General features: G+C 33.6%; 2 protein-coding genes across 2 annotated transcripts; both read right to left on the reverse strand.

Moving 5' to 3' along the window:
• Positions 1–274: 274 nt before the first annotated feature.
• LOC117688285 (ficolin-2) lies at positions 275–3,885 on the reverse strand. The gene is made up of 4 exons (XM_066087775.1): positions 3,721–3,885; positions 1,462–1,573; positions 1,003–1,197; positions 275–743 (listed from the first exon to the last, which is right to left on the reverse strand). Exons 1-4 carry the CDS (start codon positions 3,802–3,804, stop codon positions 478–480), a joined length of 657 nt encoding a protein of 218 aa, XP_065943847.1. The 5' UTR covers positions 3,805–3,885; the 3' UTR covers positions 275–477.
• A 5,406-nt stretch (positions 3,886–9,291) lies between these two features.
• Positions 9,292–15,727, reverse strand: LOC117686945 (fibrinogen-like protein A). Its single transcript, XM_066087783.1, has 7 exons — positions 15,423–15,727; positions 15,154–15,241; positions 14,091–14,230; positions 13,735–13,831; positions 13,197–13,436; positions 12,859–13,022; positions 9,292–9,351 (listed from the first exon to the last, which is right to left on the reverse strand). The coding sequence occupies exons 1-7, from the start codon at positions 15,723–15,725 to the stop codon at positions 9,292–9,294; spliced, it is 1,092 nt and encodes a 363-aa protein (XP_065943855.1). The 5' UTR covers positions 15,726–15,727.
• Positions 15,728–18,837: the final 3,110 nt, after the last annotated feature.

Below are 18,837 nucleotides of genomic sequence, written 5' to 3' on the forward strand. Positions count from 1 at the left end.
AAAATTTTACAACATTTAATCAAAAGATTCAATTAATTGTGTCTGTTCGTCTTTTTTTCTGTTGTTATTAAACAACCATCTTAATATCTGTTACCTCAATAGACAGATTCAATTTTAAAAAGTTGAACTCTTTTTAAAGAGTAAAGTTACATCAGTGTATCTGATACTCTCTCTCTCTCTCTCTCTCTCTCTCTCTCTCTCTCTCTCTCTCTCAATTGTATTAAGAACCTCTAATATTTGTTAAAAATTAATTTTATTAATAACACTTCTTTTTAATTTTATTAGATACAAATATTTACAAACAGACAAATCACGTTTCCGTAAATAATAATAGGAGTCCTATTTCATAAAAGGAATGGCAATTGACTCCAAACAACATAAAACTTAATTTTCGTATCCAAATATATTAATTATACATAAAGTGATAAAGTTGTTTTTTTTTAAATCATCTCCATTTTTGATGATGTGATCAAGTGTCTAGGCAACTCGTCTTACCATTAAGCGAGTTGACTTAAGCGAATAGTACTTATCCCGCCATGGACGATAAGTTACTCCTTTAATGACAGTTGTTTCCCCTGCCAGGTACATGCCGTTAGGGTTCGCACAGCCACAAGAGTTGTGCCACCATCCTGATTGCCACCCAACGGCACATCTATATGGATTGTTATCATTATCTTGATCCCATGTGGAAAACTTCATGTTGTTCAGAACAGTATTACTGTCTGCAGTTGTGAAACATTCCCCTATAAAAACAAAACTACATTCCAAAAAACGATTCTTTCTTAAACTCTGTAACGATTCCGCAACATCATTATTGTTTTGTTATATTATTCTTTGTTTGAATATTACATCTCAAACCTTATTGTTAGGATTAAAAAAACCCATAATATGACTTAAAATACATGATTCGTATTCAAAATAAAAATATCGATAATTGCGTAAACAAAGAACATAAAAGCCCAAATGGAGCAAAGTTTGACGCATGAAAGACAGAAATCTCACCAACGTTTCCAGAAAACCCTGACAACGTGACCTTGTACTTGCTAGATTCGTCTCCTAAGTTAAAACTGCTGTATTTGACGTAACGTGTCTGGTTGTCAAAGTCCTCCATGTCCATCCTCATCTCATGCGTCCCCTGACTCAGCAGGTGGTGTAGTTTTTCGTTGCCTGTAATAGCAGTGAGAAAACTTATTGAAACTGTGATATAACACTAAGTCTTTTGGTTTCTTTTAATGACAAGAAAGACATAAAAATAAGTAACAAACTTCAATTGGTTAACCAAATAAATTTTTTACTTAGAGTTATAAATAAAGTGATGTAAAACTTTTCGATATTTTGTAAATATTTTTAGAGTTATTTAAATAAAAATTATTCAGATTTTTAACACAAACAACTTTTTAAAAAAAAAGTTATATAAATTGTTTTGAATTATTCTGAATTTAAAGCAAGTCAGAATAATACCAAGCCAATACTCTGATCTCAAATTCCCAAATCCGTTCTTGTACTCTACCCATGTTCTGTAAAAATTCTCCGAACCGTCTTGTCGTCTCTGGAACACCTGGAAATAAAGAAACCAATAAAATGATTTTTTTTAAAGGTATGCATTGTGTATTTCAACATATGTACAGCGTTTAAAAAAAAATTTACCCTAAATATCAACCTTTAGAATGAAATGATAATGATAATAATAATTAGATATGAATACTGTCCAGCCACCGCCATCTTTTTCCATGTCACAGAAAACTGTCACGTGATTTAGGAATGGCAGCTTTATTGTGTACAGTCCACTAGGTAGGCCGCAGTTAATGTTATGCAGAGTAGTGCAGTCATTTGGAATCAATATCTCATTGTCTAAAAGAAAGGTAATATTACGTATAAATTTTTATTTTAACATTCAAAGAACAGCAGAAAGTGAAAAAAAAGATAAGGATATCGTTGAGTACAGTTGTGGCAAAAAAAGGATCGGTAGAGAGACCATATGACTGCATCTTTTGCCATGGAGAACGTTAAGTAAGTAAGTAAATATTTGAAATTTATATTTGAAACCTGTTTTCAACACAACAACTCAATCTCCTTCAAACTAAATGAGATGTGAATTTTTAATTATTGACAATCTGAAGGCACTCAAAGCACTCCACAGTTAGAATTATACTTGATCTTGTCTTAAAGATAAACTGAACAATATCGACACTTGTATTAATGTGATTATTTTAATTTGCTGTGTCACACACGTATGAAAATATTGACGGATATTTATTTAAAAAAACGTCACGTGTAACGCAAGTATGTTAAGGCCAACTTTAATGATTGTAACTCCAAGGTTAATGAACGTCGATATTATGGTCATTTTAGAAATTGTTTAATTGTACGTAGGAACACAATGCTGAATAATAATATAAAGCGACTGTTTTCACAAGTGAATAATATATCTACTTTAGAATCGAGTTGCTTGTTAAAGCTGTCGTGCCAAGGTATCACATGACAGTCAAAAATAGAAAAACTACCCTCAAGTTTTGCGGATTTTAAAGCAGCAGTTACATGTACTGCCCATCCATGTTATACTCGTATAACTTGTGTAGACATGGAGGTTTTTTTTAAATATACTAACGAAACAAAGGAGTTCAGCTGCATTCGTCACGTATTTTACATTATATTCTTATGATATCTGGTTTTCTTTTCATAATCTCTGGGGTAGTGTAAAACTTTAACTTATTTTTGTAAACACTTAAAGATGAAATGCCGGTCAAGCCATATAACTGTTTATCTGCTTCCCTTATTTCACTTGGTGATACAATTTAACGAGGCCGAGTATAGAACGAGTACGCACGCTTTCGCGCAGCGTTTCATTTGTATTGTGACGTCATCTTTTTGCTTTGTTGACGCCATGACGTGATAGTTTCAACAGCAGATATTCAGCCAAATTTGTTGAAAATAGCTCGTTTGATGCGTAAAATTGATATTATATTGTGGAAAAAACATAAATGTCTCGACGTATAAGCTATATTTGGGCTCGGGTCGAAAACGTGAAGAGGGTTCAGCAAGCCTATCTCTCTGTCACGTTTTCTTAACCCGCCTAAATATCGCTTAATTTATTATTATTAAGACATTAACCATGTATATTTTATATTAATGACCCCTAATATGTGATGTTATATATTTATTTATTGCTTAAATATGTCTGAATGTTTTAATAATACAATAAAGATCACCATTTCCGTCTTTGTCAAATAAGAAATAGTCATTATCTAACAAACTGGGAAATTTGGCATACAAAAAATAACTTTGATAAGACCCCTGAAACAAACAAGGAGGTAAAAGGTTTTTTTTATTTGACCATTTGATGCCTTTTAGCAATAACTTTAATATGTAGAACAGAAAAAGAAATCCCTAGGGCAGAAGTTTAAAAAATGTGAAAAATTGGTAAATTTCAAGCAAAATCCCATAAGGTCCTATGTTAAAAATTAACAATCTTTGAGATGACACCTTAAACAAACGGTGTGGTAAATGTCTTATATTTTTATCTTAAAATAATAATTATATTAGTAGAAATTCTTGTAAAAAATTTCATTCAAAAATCTAGGGCAGAAACAATTAGACCCGGCCTCGTTAATATCCATGCCTGTATTATACATGACTATGACGTCATCAATTGTAATGTTACGTAATACAGAGAAATCAAAGATATCTTTTGTTAGAATAGTTCCCATTGACATGTTATGCCTGTAGTTTTAAGCTTATGACAAGAAAAATGATTATATAAAATTTACCGGTTTTTGGGGTAATATATGATATCATATTATTCATTGTGACATCATACTGATCAGAGTTATGTCTATTCAATCGATCGCTTCAGCATACCCGCGTAATTAAAGAAAAGCCAGATAATAATGAATTGTTAAATAAGTTTGAACAAAAGTACCCTTTGATATATGAATTATCCCGATGTAAACAAATGTCGATCGGTTGAATCGTAATTGAAGGCTTTCTGTTTTATCTTTCTTTTAACTTATAGATTACTTTCAGTTGTACATGTATGCATACTAAATTCCTTGTTTTGTGTTCACAATTAGCAATTTAGTCATTAATTGTGATGTGTGATTCATGAAATACTATAGTATCCAACTTGTAAACTTACCTCGAATACACTGGACTTTGGTACTGGAGAGCGTCACACACATATCATCGATTGAGCAAGCCAGACATCCATCAGTGATATTCGCAGTCTACAAGAGTGCCATGATGAGAACGACTGATGCAGTTCCTGACATGGTAACACTATGACTTGTCTAACGTTTTAATAATCATGGTCTTAACGAATAGCTTTAAACACAACAATTTATCGGAAACACTTAATTGTTTAAAGTTCAACAGGTATTGGTGATCCCAATACTCCTCATATCATAAGCTTGATCAAATGACCTAGACATGCTCGTATTAAATTGAATATAGTATTGAAATAATATACGTTCTTATAATTACATTCAAAAAAATAAAGAAAATAAAGTAAAGCTGTAGGTACATTGTGTATATATAATCAGGAAAAAATAAAAATAAAATAAAGAATAAAAGGAAAATGACCTGGTCAAGTTCAATTCTAACGTAGTCAGGATTTGGTTCCGTTTCGTTGATGGCCGACACGAGTTCACACAGCAGTTCCTGTTTTCGGTAGTTGACTCCACGACACAGCTTGGGCCTGTTTCTACATTCCCGGACACATTGCTGCTGACCAATGATCCCCATCACCCGGACAACGGGACCAGTATATCTCTCACCGTGAACAACCGCCGATGTCCCCTCAACGTATAACGATGATAAACAAAACAACAGCGTTGTTAAAGTCATTTCATGCCAAGTTCTACCGACCAAAGTAAAAGGATTCATTTTGTCCTTTTACAACCGAGTGAACTTTCCGAAATGTTCTTAAATACCCTGTGCTGTCTCCAACCTAGTTTGCTCTCTCTGCTTATAAGTACCATTTCTTTCTTTATATTACCGATGTAAATCTAAATGGATTTTAAAGCTCTGACCTCTGTGCCAATTACTGCTTACAAATGTTAAAAACTCGTTCGTGTTTATTGAATTGGATAGGTTAAGAATATAAGATTACACGAGCGGAAAGACAGTTCAAGTACTAGTGGACGTCATTAACAGGATGTCTTATATGTTTTATTTATATTCCTCTGTGTCTGTTCTCTTACAAATATGGCAATGGTACAACACTTCCAAATGAGTTTACAAACCATGCTTGCCTTGAATTGAGTTCCTTTAGAATGTTTTAAAGTTTTATTCAGAATTCATAAACGATGCAACCCATTCTCTCTTATTATCACCGATGCAAATCTAAACGAATTTTATGGCTATGAACTTCATGGCTTATATCTCCTAAAACAATTAAGAAATAGTTTGTGTTCATTGGCTATGGCAAGTTAGGAATATACGATTAAACAAACGGAACTACAGTTCAAATAAAAATTAACCTCGTTAAAAGATTTCAATGATTTATTCATTTCCCTATGTTCTCGGTTATGGCAGTGACATAGGAATTCCTATTGTTTTTAACCCCCCCCCCCCTGCTCCTGAAACCCTGAAATGATTTATTGTAGACTGTTTTTAAATTGTATTCAGAAATCATAAACGGTGCAAATTTACGAGAAGATTTGCCAGCAGGCATACAATAAAATAGCAACAGTATTTCATAAGTAGTGATTTTGAATCTATATAAAATGCTTAAAAAAGATTCGGCCAATATTTCTTTGGGTATATCCAACTTCATTCCTTTTTATTCTATAACTATGTTTAGAATATAAATATAAATGGCAAAGTAAGTAACTACATGTAAAGCAACGCAAAGGAATTCACAACGACGATATTATTTCAAAAAAGAAATAACAAAATGGGTAAGACTTCGGCGGATTCCATATTTTTGCGCTTTAATGCAATAATTGTGGAGGAAATCAAATATACGAATTTAAACTATTAATTTTTCACGAATCAATAAAGCATATGTTTGAAAAAGTGTTTAAGCTATCGAATACTGACTACATATAAATGATCTGACTGTGCTGGGGGGGGGGTGTTACTGGCATACATGTAATATGTTGACATTATTATGTGATTTGCCTTACATTAGAAGATTTAAGAAAAAAAGATTAAACAAACTTCCTCAATGCATAAAAATTTGAAACGCAATCAAAGTAAATAATTTGTTTAAATGTCATTTGTCAGTTCTGGACCAACAATTAAAGAAAATATATATAAAAATATAATGTAATAAGAAGAGGGCGCCCTACGTCTAGAATAGGTCTTACACAGCCATCAATTTGTTTGATATGTTCTTGTCTGTGTATATGGGAAACATTAAACTATAATTTTATTGAAAAAAAGAAATGTAGCTTTTATTTACGACAATCAATAATTTGGACTTCTACCCTACTTGGATAAAACTTAAGTCATTATTATTAAACTACAAAAACCTATATAGAACTGGCATTTACATGTTTGTCACATTCAAAACAGATCATATTGAATTGGAATCTATAAGGTTTTTGTTTTCTTATAACGATATATCAAATGAGTTTTAGGTATAGACTGTATATTTCGTGTTCTTGAAATAGATCTGACGCCAAATGATAAATAGGATGTCATTTTGTCTAGTACGTATATAAAGTGATTAAAAAGGTTACGAATTGTACTTGTATGCTAAATTTCCATTCAAACCTACATTTAAAACCTCACGTCACGTTCTTTCTATTTTTAAACAGTTGTTTGCCAGTTTGGATAGAAACAAGCTAGTTCGAGAAACATTTGTAGATTGTTTTTAAGTTTTATTCAGGACTCATAAACATTTCAAAGTTATGAGAAGATTTACAAGCGGTCATACAATATAATAGCAATAGTACATTTTTTATGATTTGTATTATACATACAAGGGTAAAAAAATATTTTTCGGCCAATATTTCTTTTGTTATTTCTAGCATCAATACTTATTAAATATGAATGAAAATTATGTAACTACATTTAGAGCAATGCAGACGACGATATTTTTACATAAAAAAATAACAAAATGGATAAGACGGATGCCATATTACTGCATTTAAATGCAAGAGTTGTGGAGGAAATTAATGATTTGATTTTAACTCTTTTTTACGAAGAAATATAGCATATGTTTCAATAAGTTTTTAAGCTATCGAATACTGATTACCGATGAATGATTTGACTGTGTCGGTGGGAGAAAGGTTACATGGATACAGTTAATATCACACTGGTATACAAATAATTATACACTGGCATACAGTAAGTGTCATACTGACACACAGTTAACGATACACTAGCTAACGGTTACATGTCATGTCACGCTGGCATACAATTAATGTCACACTGGCATACAGATAATGTCTCACTAGCATACAGATAATGTCTCACTAGCATACAGTTAATGTCTCACTAGCATACAGATAATATCACACTAGCATACAGTTCATGTCACACTGGCATACAGTTCATGTCACACTGGCATACAGAGAATGTCTCACTGGCATACAGTTAATGCCTCACTAGCATACAGATAATGTCACACTAGCATACAGATAATGTCTCACTAGCATACAGTTAATGTCTCACTAGCATACAGATAATGTCACACTAGCATACAGTTCATGTCACACTGGCATACATTTCATGTCACACTGGCATACAGATAATGTCTCACTAGCATACAGTTCATGTCACACTGGCATACAGTTCATGTCACACTGGCATACAGTTATTATCACACTGGTATACAAATAATTATACACTGGCATACAGTAAGTGTCACACTGACACACAGTTAACGACACACTAGCTAACGGTTACATGTAATGTCACGCTGGCATACAATTAATGTCACACTGGAATACAATTAATGTCACACTGGAATACAATTAATGTCACACTGGCATACAGATAATGTCTCACTAGCATACAGATAATGTCTCACTAGCATACAGATAATGTCTCACTAGCATACAGATAATGTCTCACTAGCATACAGATAATGTCTCACTAGCATACAGTTCATGTCACACTGGAATACAAATAATGTCACACTGGCATACAGATAATGTCTCACTAGCATACAGATAATGTCACACTGGCATTCAGATAATGTCTCACTAGCATACAGATAATGTCTCACTAGCATACAGATAATGTTTCACTGGCATACAGATAATGTCTCACTAGCATACAGATAATGTCTCACTAGCATACAGTTCATTTCAGACTGGCATACAATTAATGTACCACTGGCAAACAGATATTATCACACTGGCATACAGTTAATGTCACATTGGCACACAGTTAATGTCACACTGGCATACAGTTCATGTCACAATGGTATACAGTAAATGTCACAGTGGCTTACAGTTAATGCCACACTGGCATACAGTTCATGTCACACAGGCATGCAGTTAATGTCACACTGTCATACAGTTAATGTCACACTGGTATGCAATGAATGTCACACTAGCATGCAATTAATGTCACACTGGCATACAGTTAATGTCACACTGGCTTACAGTTAATGTCACAATGGCATACAGTTCGTGTCACACTGGCATACAGTTCATGTCACACTGGCATACAGTTAATGTCACATTGGCATACAGTTAATGTCACACTGGCTTACAGTTAATGTCACAATGGCATACAGTTCATGTTACACTGTCATACAGTTCATGTCACACTGGCATACAGTTAATGTCACACTTGCTTACAGTTAATGTCACACTTGCATACAGTTAATGTCACACTGGTATGCAATTAATGTCACACTAGCATGCAGTTAATGTCACACTGGCATACAGTTGATGTTTTACTGGCATACAGTTGATGTTACACTGGTATGCAATTAATGTCACACTGGTATCCAGTTAATGTCACACTGGTATGTAATTACTGTCACACTGGCATACAGTTCATGTCACACTGGCTTACAGATAATGTCTCACTTGCATACAGTTAATGTCTCACTGGCATTTAGTTAATGTCACACTGGCATTTAGTTAATGTCACACTGGCATTTAGTTAATGTCACACTGGCATACAGATAATGTCTCACTGGGTTACAGTTAATGTCACACTGGCATTTAGTTAATGTCACACTGGGTTACAGTTAATGTCCCACTATCATACCGTTAATGTCACACTGGGTTACAGTTAATGTCACACTGGCATATAGTTGATGTCACACTGGCATACAGTTAATGTCACACTGACACAGCTTAATGTCACACTGTCATACAGTTATTGTCACACTGGCTTACAGATGATGTCAAAGAACATAAAAGAGGACATTGTTGGTTGCCATGTCTACAAAGGAGAGTATGTTTGTGTGACATTCTTTTTTTCTTTTAAATTGTATAGTAAATTGCAAACTATAGTTATACCTTGATGTCCTTGGCGTAGTCGGAGGTACCGGATGCTTTGGTTTGATGTCTGTTAGGAAATGAAATAATAATGATGTAATTTAGTAGGCGATCAGTCAATATATTAACATCTTCTAGCGTGTGTGTAATAGAAGTACGAATCAACTGTGTAATGAAAAGTCAAATACATTTTTAAAAAAATATCCATTCGTGATTTTGCTGAAAACTATATAAATCTACGTAATAAGGAATCATTCTTTGAATATGATGCGATGAATAAACGTGCTTTAGCGTGATGAAGTCTGTCTCCCTTGTTCGTATTCGATTACATTTCAATACCTAATCAAAGGACTGCAGTACATTGTACTGACGGAAGTTGATTTTAATGGTTATTTTTTATGCCAAAAACATGTATGTTATTTTGCTTGACAAGTAGTTCCTTAGCTGTATATGAATAATATTGCACACATTTTTTTTCGAATATGAATTTTGGGCTTTTCCAAGAAGAATCCCGAGCTAGGTGTATAGATGAAGAAATGAAGAAAAATAACCTACATAAATCATATTTCAGGATAAAATTAACGCCATCTAACTTTACGATATGCATTGCATTTTTATCAGTAATCGAAATATTTTTAAATAATTGTACCCAAGCAATAGTGCACTTTGGCGTAAGAACATACGACCACAAAAATATATAAATTGTTCGTACCATTTAAAATCAGACTTTTATCGAGGTATTTATAAATAAGTTTCCTTGAAAAACATTGCTACTAAATACATTGCATTAAATTTATATACTAGTTTTAAATACTTAGTTTTGTCAGCAGTGGTGAGTGAATATGGAATTTTAATTATGATTTTGAAATAGATTAATCTACCCATGGAACCATGCTCATTTTCAGGTCAGGTCAAAATTTCAGGTCTTTTGTATTTCTGCACAAATAATTAATAAGGATGTAAAATTCCATGGATGTAATTTTCAAACACATTTCACATAGAAAATGATGAACCCCCACACATAATCATCTAATTTGACGCAGAAAATAGAAACGTATCATTTATATAAAATTCCATGTCAGCTTATATTTAATGTTCAGGTCAATTCAAATTTTCAAGTTTTTCATATATTTGCATAAATAAGTCATATCGATGCCATTTCATGATACTTTTCTATCACAGTTCATATGGAAATAATCACTCAAACAAAGTAATTTTCTTTGACGCAATACAAAACTGTATCATTTATTTAAAGTTTCAAGACATTCAGGTCTTTAGTGTTTCAAGTCTTTAGTACATGTATTACAGGTTTCACTGTTTCACTTCCGGTTTGCCAGAGTGACTGCATAGAGGAGTTGATTAAAATCAACTACCTAACAATGATTCCTTATTTCGTAAATAACAGCCAGCAACTCGAAAATGCTTAAAACTTGTAGAAGGTGAACTCGTAAATAAATTTTAAAGTACTGTGGTTTCATCAATATTCGTTGAATACCAATTTTCGTGGATTTCGTTGTTAAGTTGATCCATGAAATTTAATGTTCATTGAAGTGCTATTTCTGTTTACATTTTGTATTGATATGGTCATTGGCCACGAATTTACGTATCCTTGAAACTGTGATTTTCACTTTATCCACGAAAATTGATACCCTTGAATATTACTAAAACCACAGTATATGATTATTTATGTTGTATAAGGCCGATTCAATTATGGTAAATTAGTGTCCATGTCCGAACACACACGATAACCGTGGAATATTAATGTCTTTCTCAAAAAATAAAAGGTAGGAGTCATAGATTAGTGTCTATGTCGAAGCACACGATGTAAAAATGGTAAATCAGTGTCCATATCCAAACACTAAAGGTAAGAGTGATAGATTAGTTATAGCTTAATCATAAAGTCTATATTCTATTATTAGTTAGAGATTTGTTAGCTTCGAAATTTAAGCTCTAAATGTTCCCTCATGATCATCACAGATAGACATATCCAATCTAAAATATTGGTCATAAGTGAAAATGTATATAATCCCATGTAAAATGATATTTGACAAATTTTGATTAAGATTTGGAATTTGACATCAGACATGTACTGGTCGAGTTGAGTTTGTAAATTTGTAAGACCTATACAATCACGCTATAAATAAAACTGTTTGTAAAACACCTATTGGACTTAGTGTTTTTAAAGGTTAAACTTCAATGTGAATAAGAAGATAGTAGTCGTACAAAACCTTGAGGTTCTGAGTTTTGTAAATCTCATTTGCTATTAAGAAAATACGTTCACTATCTACGGTCATTTTTAATGTTTTTAAGGTAGTTTTTTATGTTTTCTTAACCTAGCAGCGCGTGAAAGAAGGCATAAGGAAGTTACAGCTGTACAGTGAACATATTATGTGTTTTGCACATACACTGTATAAAAAATACCTTTTGTTTAAATATTTAGACAAAAACAAAAACAAAAAACAAAAACACGATTAACGCATAAAAGAGTTTATTATCTTAATTTGCACTACCAACACCGAAGACAACGTACACTTTTCCTTTTTTTGCCTTTTATGTTCACTCCGTCGAAAAAGTTATTTATCATAACATATAAACAGTATTACTAAATTACACCATTAGAATTATAACATGTAACCAACAATATAAACACCGTTACAATCACATATACTGGGTTAGCTTCACAGTCCTGTATTTTAAACGTGGCTGGATATTGTCCATAATTGTTATTAAACACGTGATCGTGAGTGACGTAGTCGGACTGAACCATTTTTCCGTGTGTTATGTCGAATGCAAGAGGGGCGCATGATTTGTCGATAAGCATGTCTATGCATATAGCAGTTTGAGTCACTTTATAACACAGACACGGAACACAGACCGTGGAGAGTAATGTTCAGGGCATTCGATATTTCTAAACATAACTTTGCCAGCATTCAGGAAACTTATCTGTGTTGTTCACTCAGGTATGACCGTGGACAGAAGGTTTAGGTACCCTATACTTATTTCTTACGATAACTTTAAACGCCTTTAGTATTTGTATTTTTCTTTTCCTGTAACTCGTATCTTTCTGCTGTAGACATTTCTTTGCTAAAGTGAATGAAATGTGTTGAGCGGAAGTGAGATTCCGGAAGTGGAATCCTGTTGATTAAAACTTTGTTTCCTTGCTACCATGCATATGTAGTTTTAATTAATATTATACATAAATTGTAATAAAATTCCTATTTCATAAATCGAATGACAACAAGAATCCAAACAACCTGAAACCTAATCATCGTATCAAAATCTGTTAATTATACATAATTAGTTAAATAGAAAAACAATCTCCATTATTGATGATGCTATCCAGTGTCTAGGCAACTCGTCTTACCATTAAGCGAGTTGACTTAAGCGAATAGTACCTACTCCGCCATGGATGATAAGTTACTCCTTGATTGTTAAGAGTGGTTTCCCCTACCAGATACAGGCCGTTAGGGTTCGCACAGTTACAGGAGCTGTGCCACCATCCAGATGTCGATTTGGCGGCACAGTTACGTGTAAGAAGATCATTGTCTTGATCCCATGTGGAAAAATTCATGTTATTAATAACCTTAGCAATGGTTGCATTTATGAAACAGTCCCCTGCAAAAACATAAATACATAAAAATAAACCTTTTTTAAACTAAAAAACGCATCGGCTAAGTGATCAATACTTTTTTTTATTATTCTTTGTTTGAATATTACATCTCAATACGTTATTATAAGGGAAAAAATATATGACTTGAATTACATAATTCGAGTTTAAAATGAATGTACCGACACTTAATGTAAACAAGGAGCATAACAACTTGAATCGAACAAAGTTTGACGCATGAAAGACATAAATCTCACCAACGTTCCCAGAAAACCCTGTCAACGTGACTGTGTACTTGCTAGACTCGTCTCCTACGTTAAAACTGGTGTACTTGACGTAACGCGTCTGGTTGTCAAAGTCCTCCATGTCCATCCTCATCTCATACGTCCCCTGACTCAGCAGGTGGTGTAGTTTTTCGTTACCTGTAATAGCAGCGGGAAAAAAAACTAAAAAACTTTGAAATCAGGATAGCTCTTTCTTTGTCAATGACACCAATTGCAATAAAACTATTTTGTTTAACCCTGCACCCTTTTTAACCTAGATATAAATTAAATAACTTATGTAAAACGTTGTTGTAAATAGCGTGTACAATAATTTTTGTAAACATTGTGTACATTTATTTTCTTAAAAATTGTCCAGACTTTTAAAACAAACCAGTTAAAAAATGTAAAAAAAGATCTTCATAATTAATTTGAATATAAAACAAAGTAAGAACAGTACCGAGCCAAAACTCAGATCTCAATTTTCCAAATCCGTTCTTGTACTCCGTCCATGTTCTATAAAAATCCTCAGAACCATCCTGTCGTTTCTGAAACATCTTGAAAAGAATAAATGGTGATTGATACAATATCGAGGCAAAATAACATAGAATATGTGTGTGCTAAACATTATTAGACATTGTGCTACATTTTTGAAATACACAATATTTTTTTTTTGATTTACCTGGATTTTTTTAATACACTTTTCTCTAAGAAACAAAACGTATTTGGTGTAACCAAAATTAAAGTATTAATGTGTTAGTAAAAGTATAACTATCAATAATAATGATAATAATAATGATAATAAACTGCCTGTACTGTCCAGCCGCCGCCATCTGTATCCATGTCACAGAAAGCTGTCACGTGACCTAGGAACGATAGCTTTATTCTGTATAGTCCACTTGGTAGGCCACAGTTATTGTTGTGAAGGGATGTACAATCCGCCGGACTGTCATTATCTAAATAGTAATAATTCCATCTAAAGTGAACGAAAAAACAACTAATATTATTTTTTAAAGTATTTTTGTTTTTGTTTCTTAATGTAGAATATTGTTTTTATTTACATTTATTAAAGTATTCATTTATTTACATTTTAAGAGTATTACTCGAACCGTTAAAATATCTGCATAATGTGGATACATGAATTAAGATTTTTAATGGACTGATAAGGATAGAAACAGTTGCTTATTTATCGAGTTTACATGAACCTGTATATCAAACAGCTGATTTGTTACTTTAAAGGTATCTCCCTTCTTCAAACATGTTTGCCCATTTATTATTTTGAATGTTAACAATAGACATTTCTACGACGAGATGAAAATCAGTACTTGGCACTTTATTTTCCCAAATTTACAAATTAGCTGTGAAGTTGGATGGTACATTAAACTCAATTTTTTTTTGTATTGTCACTCTACTTATATGGCAAAAGATAACGGGCAACGATTTACAAATTACCTACAACTGAATATTGGAATTAACTTTTACAGAAACGTGCACCATTTTTTTTTTTTTGGGGGGGGGGGGGTTGGTGGGGGAGGGGGTATCAAAAAAATATCAAATTATTAATAGAAAAATCCACAAAAAATCCCAGGAATCTTTCTCGTTTAAATGAGTTTAACTTTGCCATTTGACGGCAAAAAAATAATAATTCCGTTGTACTTTTTGATTGCTTCACAGGATGGGGTACCTCAAACCTTAAAGGAATGAATTAAATTCATAGAGATTTTATCAACGGGCGCCAAAATGTCTTGTTGCATAAAGGGATTGTATTGGTTTTGAATTCTTAACCTTTAGGTTGACCCCGCTAAAGGAAAACTTTTGCAAAGTGTGGATTTAAGTATTTCATGTGTTTTTACTTTCTAAATAGAAATAATTAACCCACCTTTAATACAATGGTTCTTCTTACTGGAAAGCGTAACACACATTTCGTCAGCGGAGCACGACACACATTCCTGTGTGATATTGGCACTCTGTAGATGTGTCAGGGTAGAATTAGATATGGAATGGAAAATAAATATATCATTTGATTACAAAAATGCAGAAAAAAACAAGGACACAGACAGACAGACAGACAGACAGACAGACAGACAGACGGACGGACAGACAGACGGGCAGACAGACGGGCAGACAGATGGATAACATGGAAACTACCTGATCTATTTCAATTCTAACATAGCCGGGTTTTGGTTCCGTTTCGTTGATGGCCGACACAAGTTCACACAGCAGTTCCTGTTTCCGGTAGTTGACTCCACGACACAGCTTGGGCCTGTGTCTACATTCCCGGACACATTGCTGCTGACCAATGATCCCCATCACCCGGACAACGGGACCAATATACCTCTCACCGTGAACACTCGCAGATGTAACTGTGACGTAAAATGATAATAAACAAATCGGCAGCGTTGTTAGAGTCATTCCATACAAAGTTCTTCTGATCAGAGAATGAGGAGTCATTTTATCCTTGTGCAATAAATTGTATTGTGTGATATTGCTCAGGAATACTGAGTGTTGGCTACAGCCTAGTTCGCTCTCTCTGGTTATAAGTCCTGATACTCTCAATATTACCAATGCAAATCTAAATGGATTTTAATGCTATGAACTTCGTGCTTTATATCTATTTAAAAGAAATTGAAAATTGTCTATAGTCAGTGACTACGACAAGTCGGGAATATAAGATTAAACGAGCGGAAATACACTTTAAATAATAGTTATCGTCATGAACAGGATGTGATGTTTTATTTCAAATACCATGTTCTCTTCAATTCCAATAGATTTTTACCCCCCCCCCTCCCCTCGTCACACGCCAGCCCTAAAATGAGTTGCTAAAGACTGTTTTAGAGTTTTTTTCAGAAATCATCAGCAGTGCAAATTGCACTCTCTAAATAATTCCGATGCAATTTCAAATGAAGTTCAAAGCTATGAACTCCGTGCCTTATATATCATTAAATATTTCAGAAATTGTCTGTATTTATGGACAATGACAAGTCGGGAATATAAGATTTCCCGAACGGAATAACAGTTCAAATAACAATTTTCGTCGTGATCAGGATGCGATGTTTTATTTATGTTCCTCTATTCTCTTTTAAGTCAGTGATACAACACTTCTCATTGATTGACCCCCACCACCACTACAGCCCTGAAATGACTTGCTATAGACTGTTTTTGGAGTTTTATTCAGAAATAATGAACAGTGCAAAGTTAAGATAAGATTTACTAGCGGTCATACACAATAAAATAGCAAAAGTACTCTTTTTTATGGGATGACTTGAAATCTTCATAGAACATTACCAAAATATTGTTTGGCCACCAATTCCTTTGTTATGTCAAGTGTCATTTCTTATCTTTCGATAACTCTGACTAGATTAAAATTTAGATATAAATGACAAATTTAGGAGGTTGTCACCTGAAATACTTGTAATGTCAATTATCCGAAAACAAACATAGATATCAAGATGGAGATCTTATATGTTCATATATTTTATTGTGATCTATGTCACAGCCCATTTTGTTTGGAAATATGGGCCCCAAGCAGATAATTCTCCTTAAAAAATTGCTCAAATTTGGCATGAATTTTTGAAGAAAAAAATTAATATTAATAGTTATTATTATTATCATTATTATACTAACTATTATTTAGTTATGATTTTAATACAGTATGAAGTTGAACACATGTAGATACATGTACTATAAAAGCTATATCCAAGTCAAAGTTTTAAAAAACATTGCTTTACTGATGGCTTCAAATGTCAGTATAACAAATAAAACAGCAATTGTAAAGATTTTTACAAAACTTTGGAGAAGTCAATTTCAATCTAATGAACTGTCGATAAATATGTAATTTTAAACGGCTTGATTTTAAACGAGAAAAGAACGCATTTGTTTTTAAGAGTGTTTACGCTGATTGACTTCTGATAACCGATAATGATCTAACTAGAGTGCTGGGACAAAGATGAATGGCATACAGTTTATGTGGAAGGGCATGATAGCTGGATTATCGATAATGATCTAACTAGAGCGCTGGGACAAAGATGAATGGCATACAGTTTCTGTGGAAGGGCATGATAGCTAGATTATCGATAATGATCTAACTAGAGCGCTGGGACAAAGATGAATGGCGTACAGTTTCTGTGGAAGGGCATGATAGCTAGATTATCGATAATGATCTAACTAGAGCGCTGGGACAAAGATGAATGGCGTACAGTTTATGTGGAAGGGTATGATAGCTGGATTACCGATAATGATCTAACTAGAGCGCTGGGACAAAGATGAATGGCGTACAGTTTATGTGGAAGGGTATGATAGCTGGATTACCGATAATGATCTAACTAGAGCGCTGGGACAAAGATGAGAGGCATACAGTTTATGTGGAAGGGCATGATATCTGGCATTGCTCTGTGGCATGTCGACAGAGAAAAGAAAGTTTGGGTGACTTTTGTTGAAATTGTGTAATAACTTGCAAGTTATAGATGTACCTTGATGTCCCTGGAAATGCTTGGTCAGAGGTACCGGACGCTTTATTTAATTATCAGTTAGGAAATTTGTAAGGCATGATTATATTAAATAAACAGTATACTAGTATGTTTATGTAATAAGTAATTTATAATTTAATTATATTTGTTTTCTTGTTTTGTACAGGCAAAGACACTTAAATAAACAAACATTGTTGAAGTTTATCTAATGCTATTACAGACTGGTTAAAATATTTATCAGATCTTTTGCATTTGTATTATATACATTTTCAGTTGTATTGTATAATTTTCTACTTGAAATTTTCCATTTAGTTACTGGATTATGGATTAAGGTGTTATTTGCTTCAACAGTAAATAAATAACACGCATGGTCCTAGTAACCCTCTTTCTCTCTCTCTCTCTCTCTCTCTCTCTCTCTCTCTCTCTCTCTCTCTCAATTAAAATGAACAAACGATTTTTAAAATGTTGATTACATATAAAGAAATGGTGTACATTTTACTAATTTGCATAGAAGTAGCGTCATCATGCCACCACGTGACCTAATGTACAGAGAGTTTCTCTTGCTTTTCGGAGATTCGGAGACAGCCGAGTATCTGGGTGAACGAGACTGGAGTTCATTATTGCTTTGAGGGCATGCTCTTTGTATGAACAGTTTCTAAGGCCATGTAAGCTACTGACAAACACATAGATAAAACAAGACTATCAACAGCCTCGTTCGAAGTCATCGTTTTGTAAGTTCTATGGTCAATAGAACAACCATGCCCACAAATACATGTGTCGCATGGTGACTGACGTTTTTCATACTAATTGTTAGACCTATAAATCATCTAATTGTCTGCGAACTTTTCCGGTTTTTTTCGATTACGACAAAGAGCACACGGCGGGTGTGACCGGTCAGCAGAGGATGCTCACTCCTCCTAGGCACCTGATCCTACCTTTATCGTTTTGACGATCCGTGTTGCTCTGCTTTGAATAATATTTCGTTTTATGGATTTTTAAGATGGTTGACGGTTTGTTATTGTCATTGATATTGTCATTTTTTCATTTAAAAAATCCTACTGTGCTATCACGTTTTTAAGAAATTGTCAACACGAACT

The sequence above is a fragment of the Magallana gigas genome, chromosome 1, assembly GCF_963853765.1.
Source record: "Magallana gigas chromosome 1, xbMagGiga1.1, whole genome shotgun sequence".
In the NCBI taxonomy this organism is placed as follows: domain Eukaryota; kingdom Metazoa; phylum Mollusca; class Bivalvia; order Ostreida; family Ostreidae; genus Magallana; species Magallana gigas.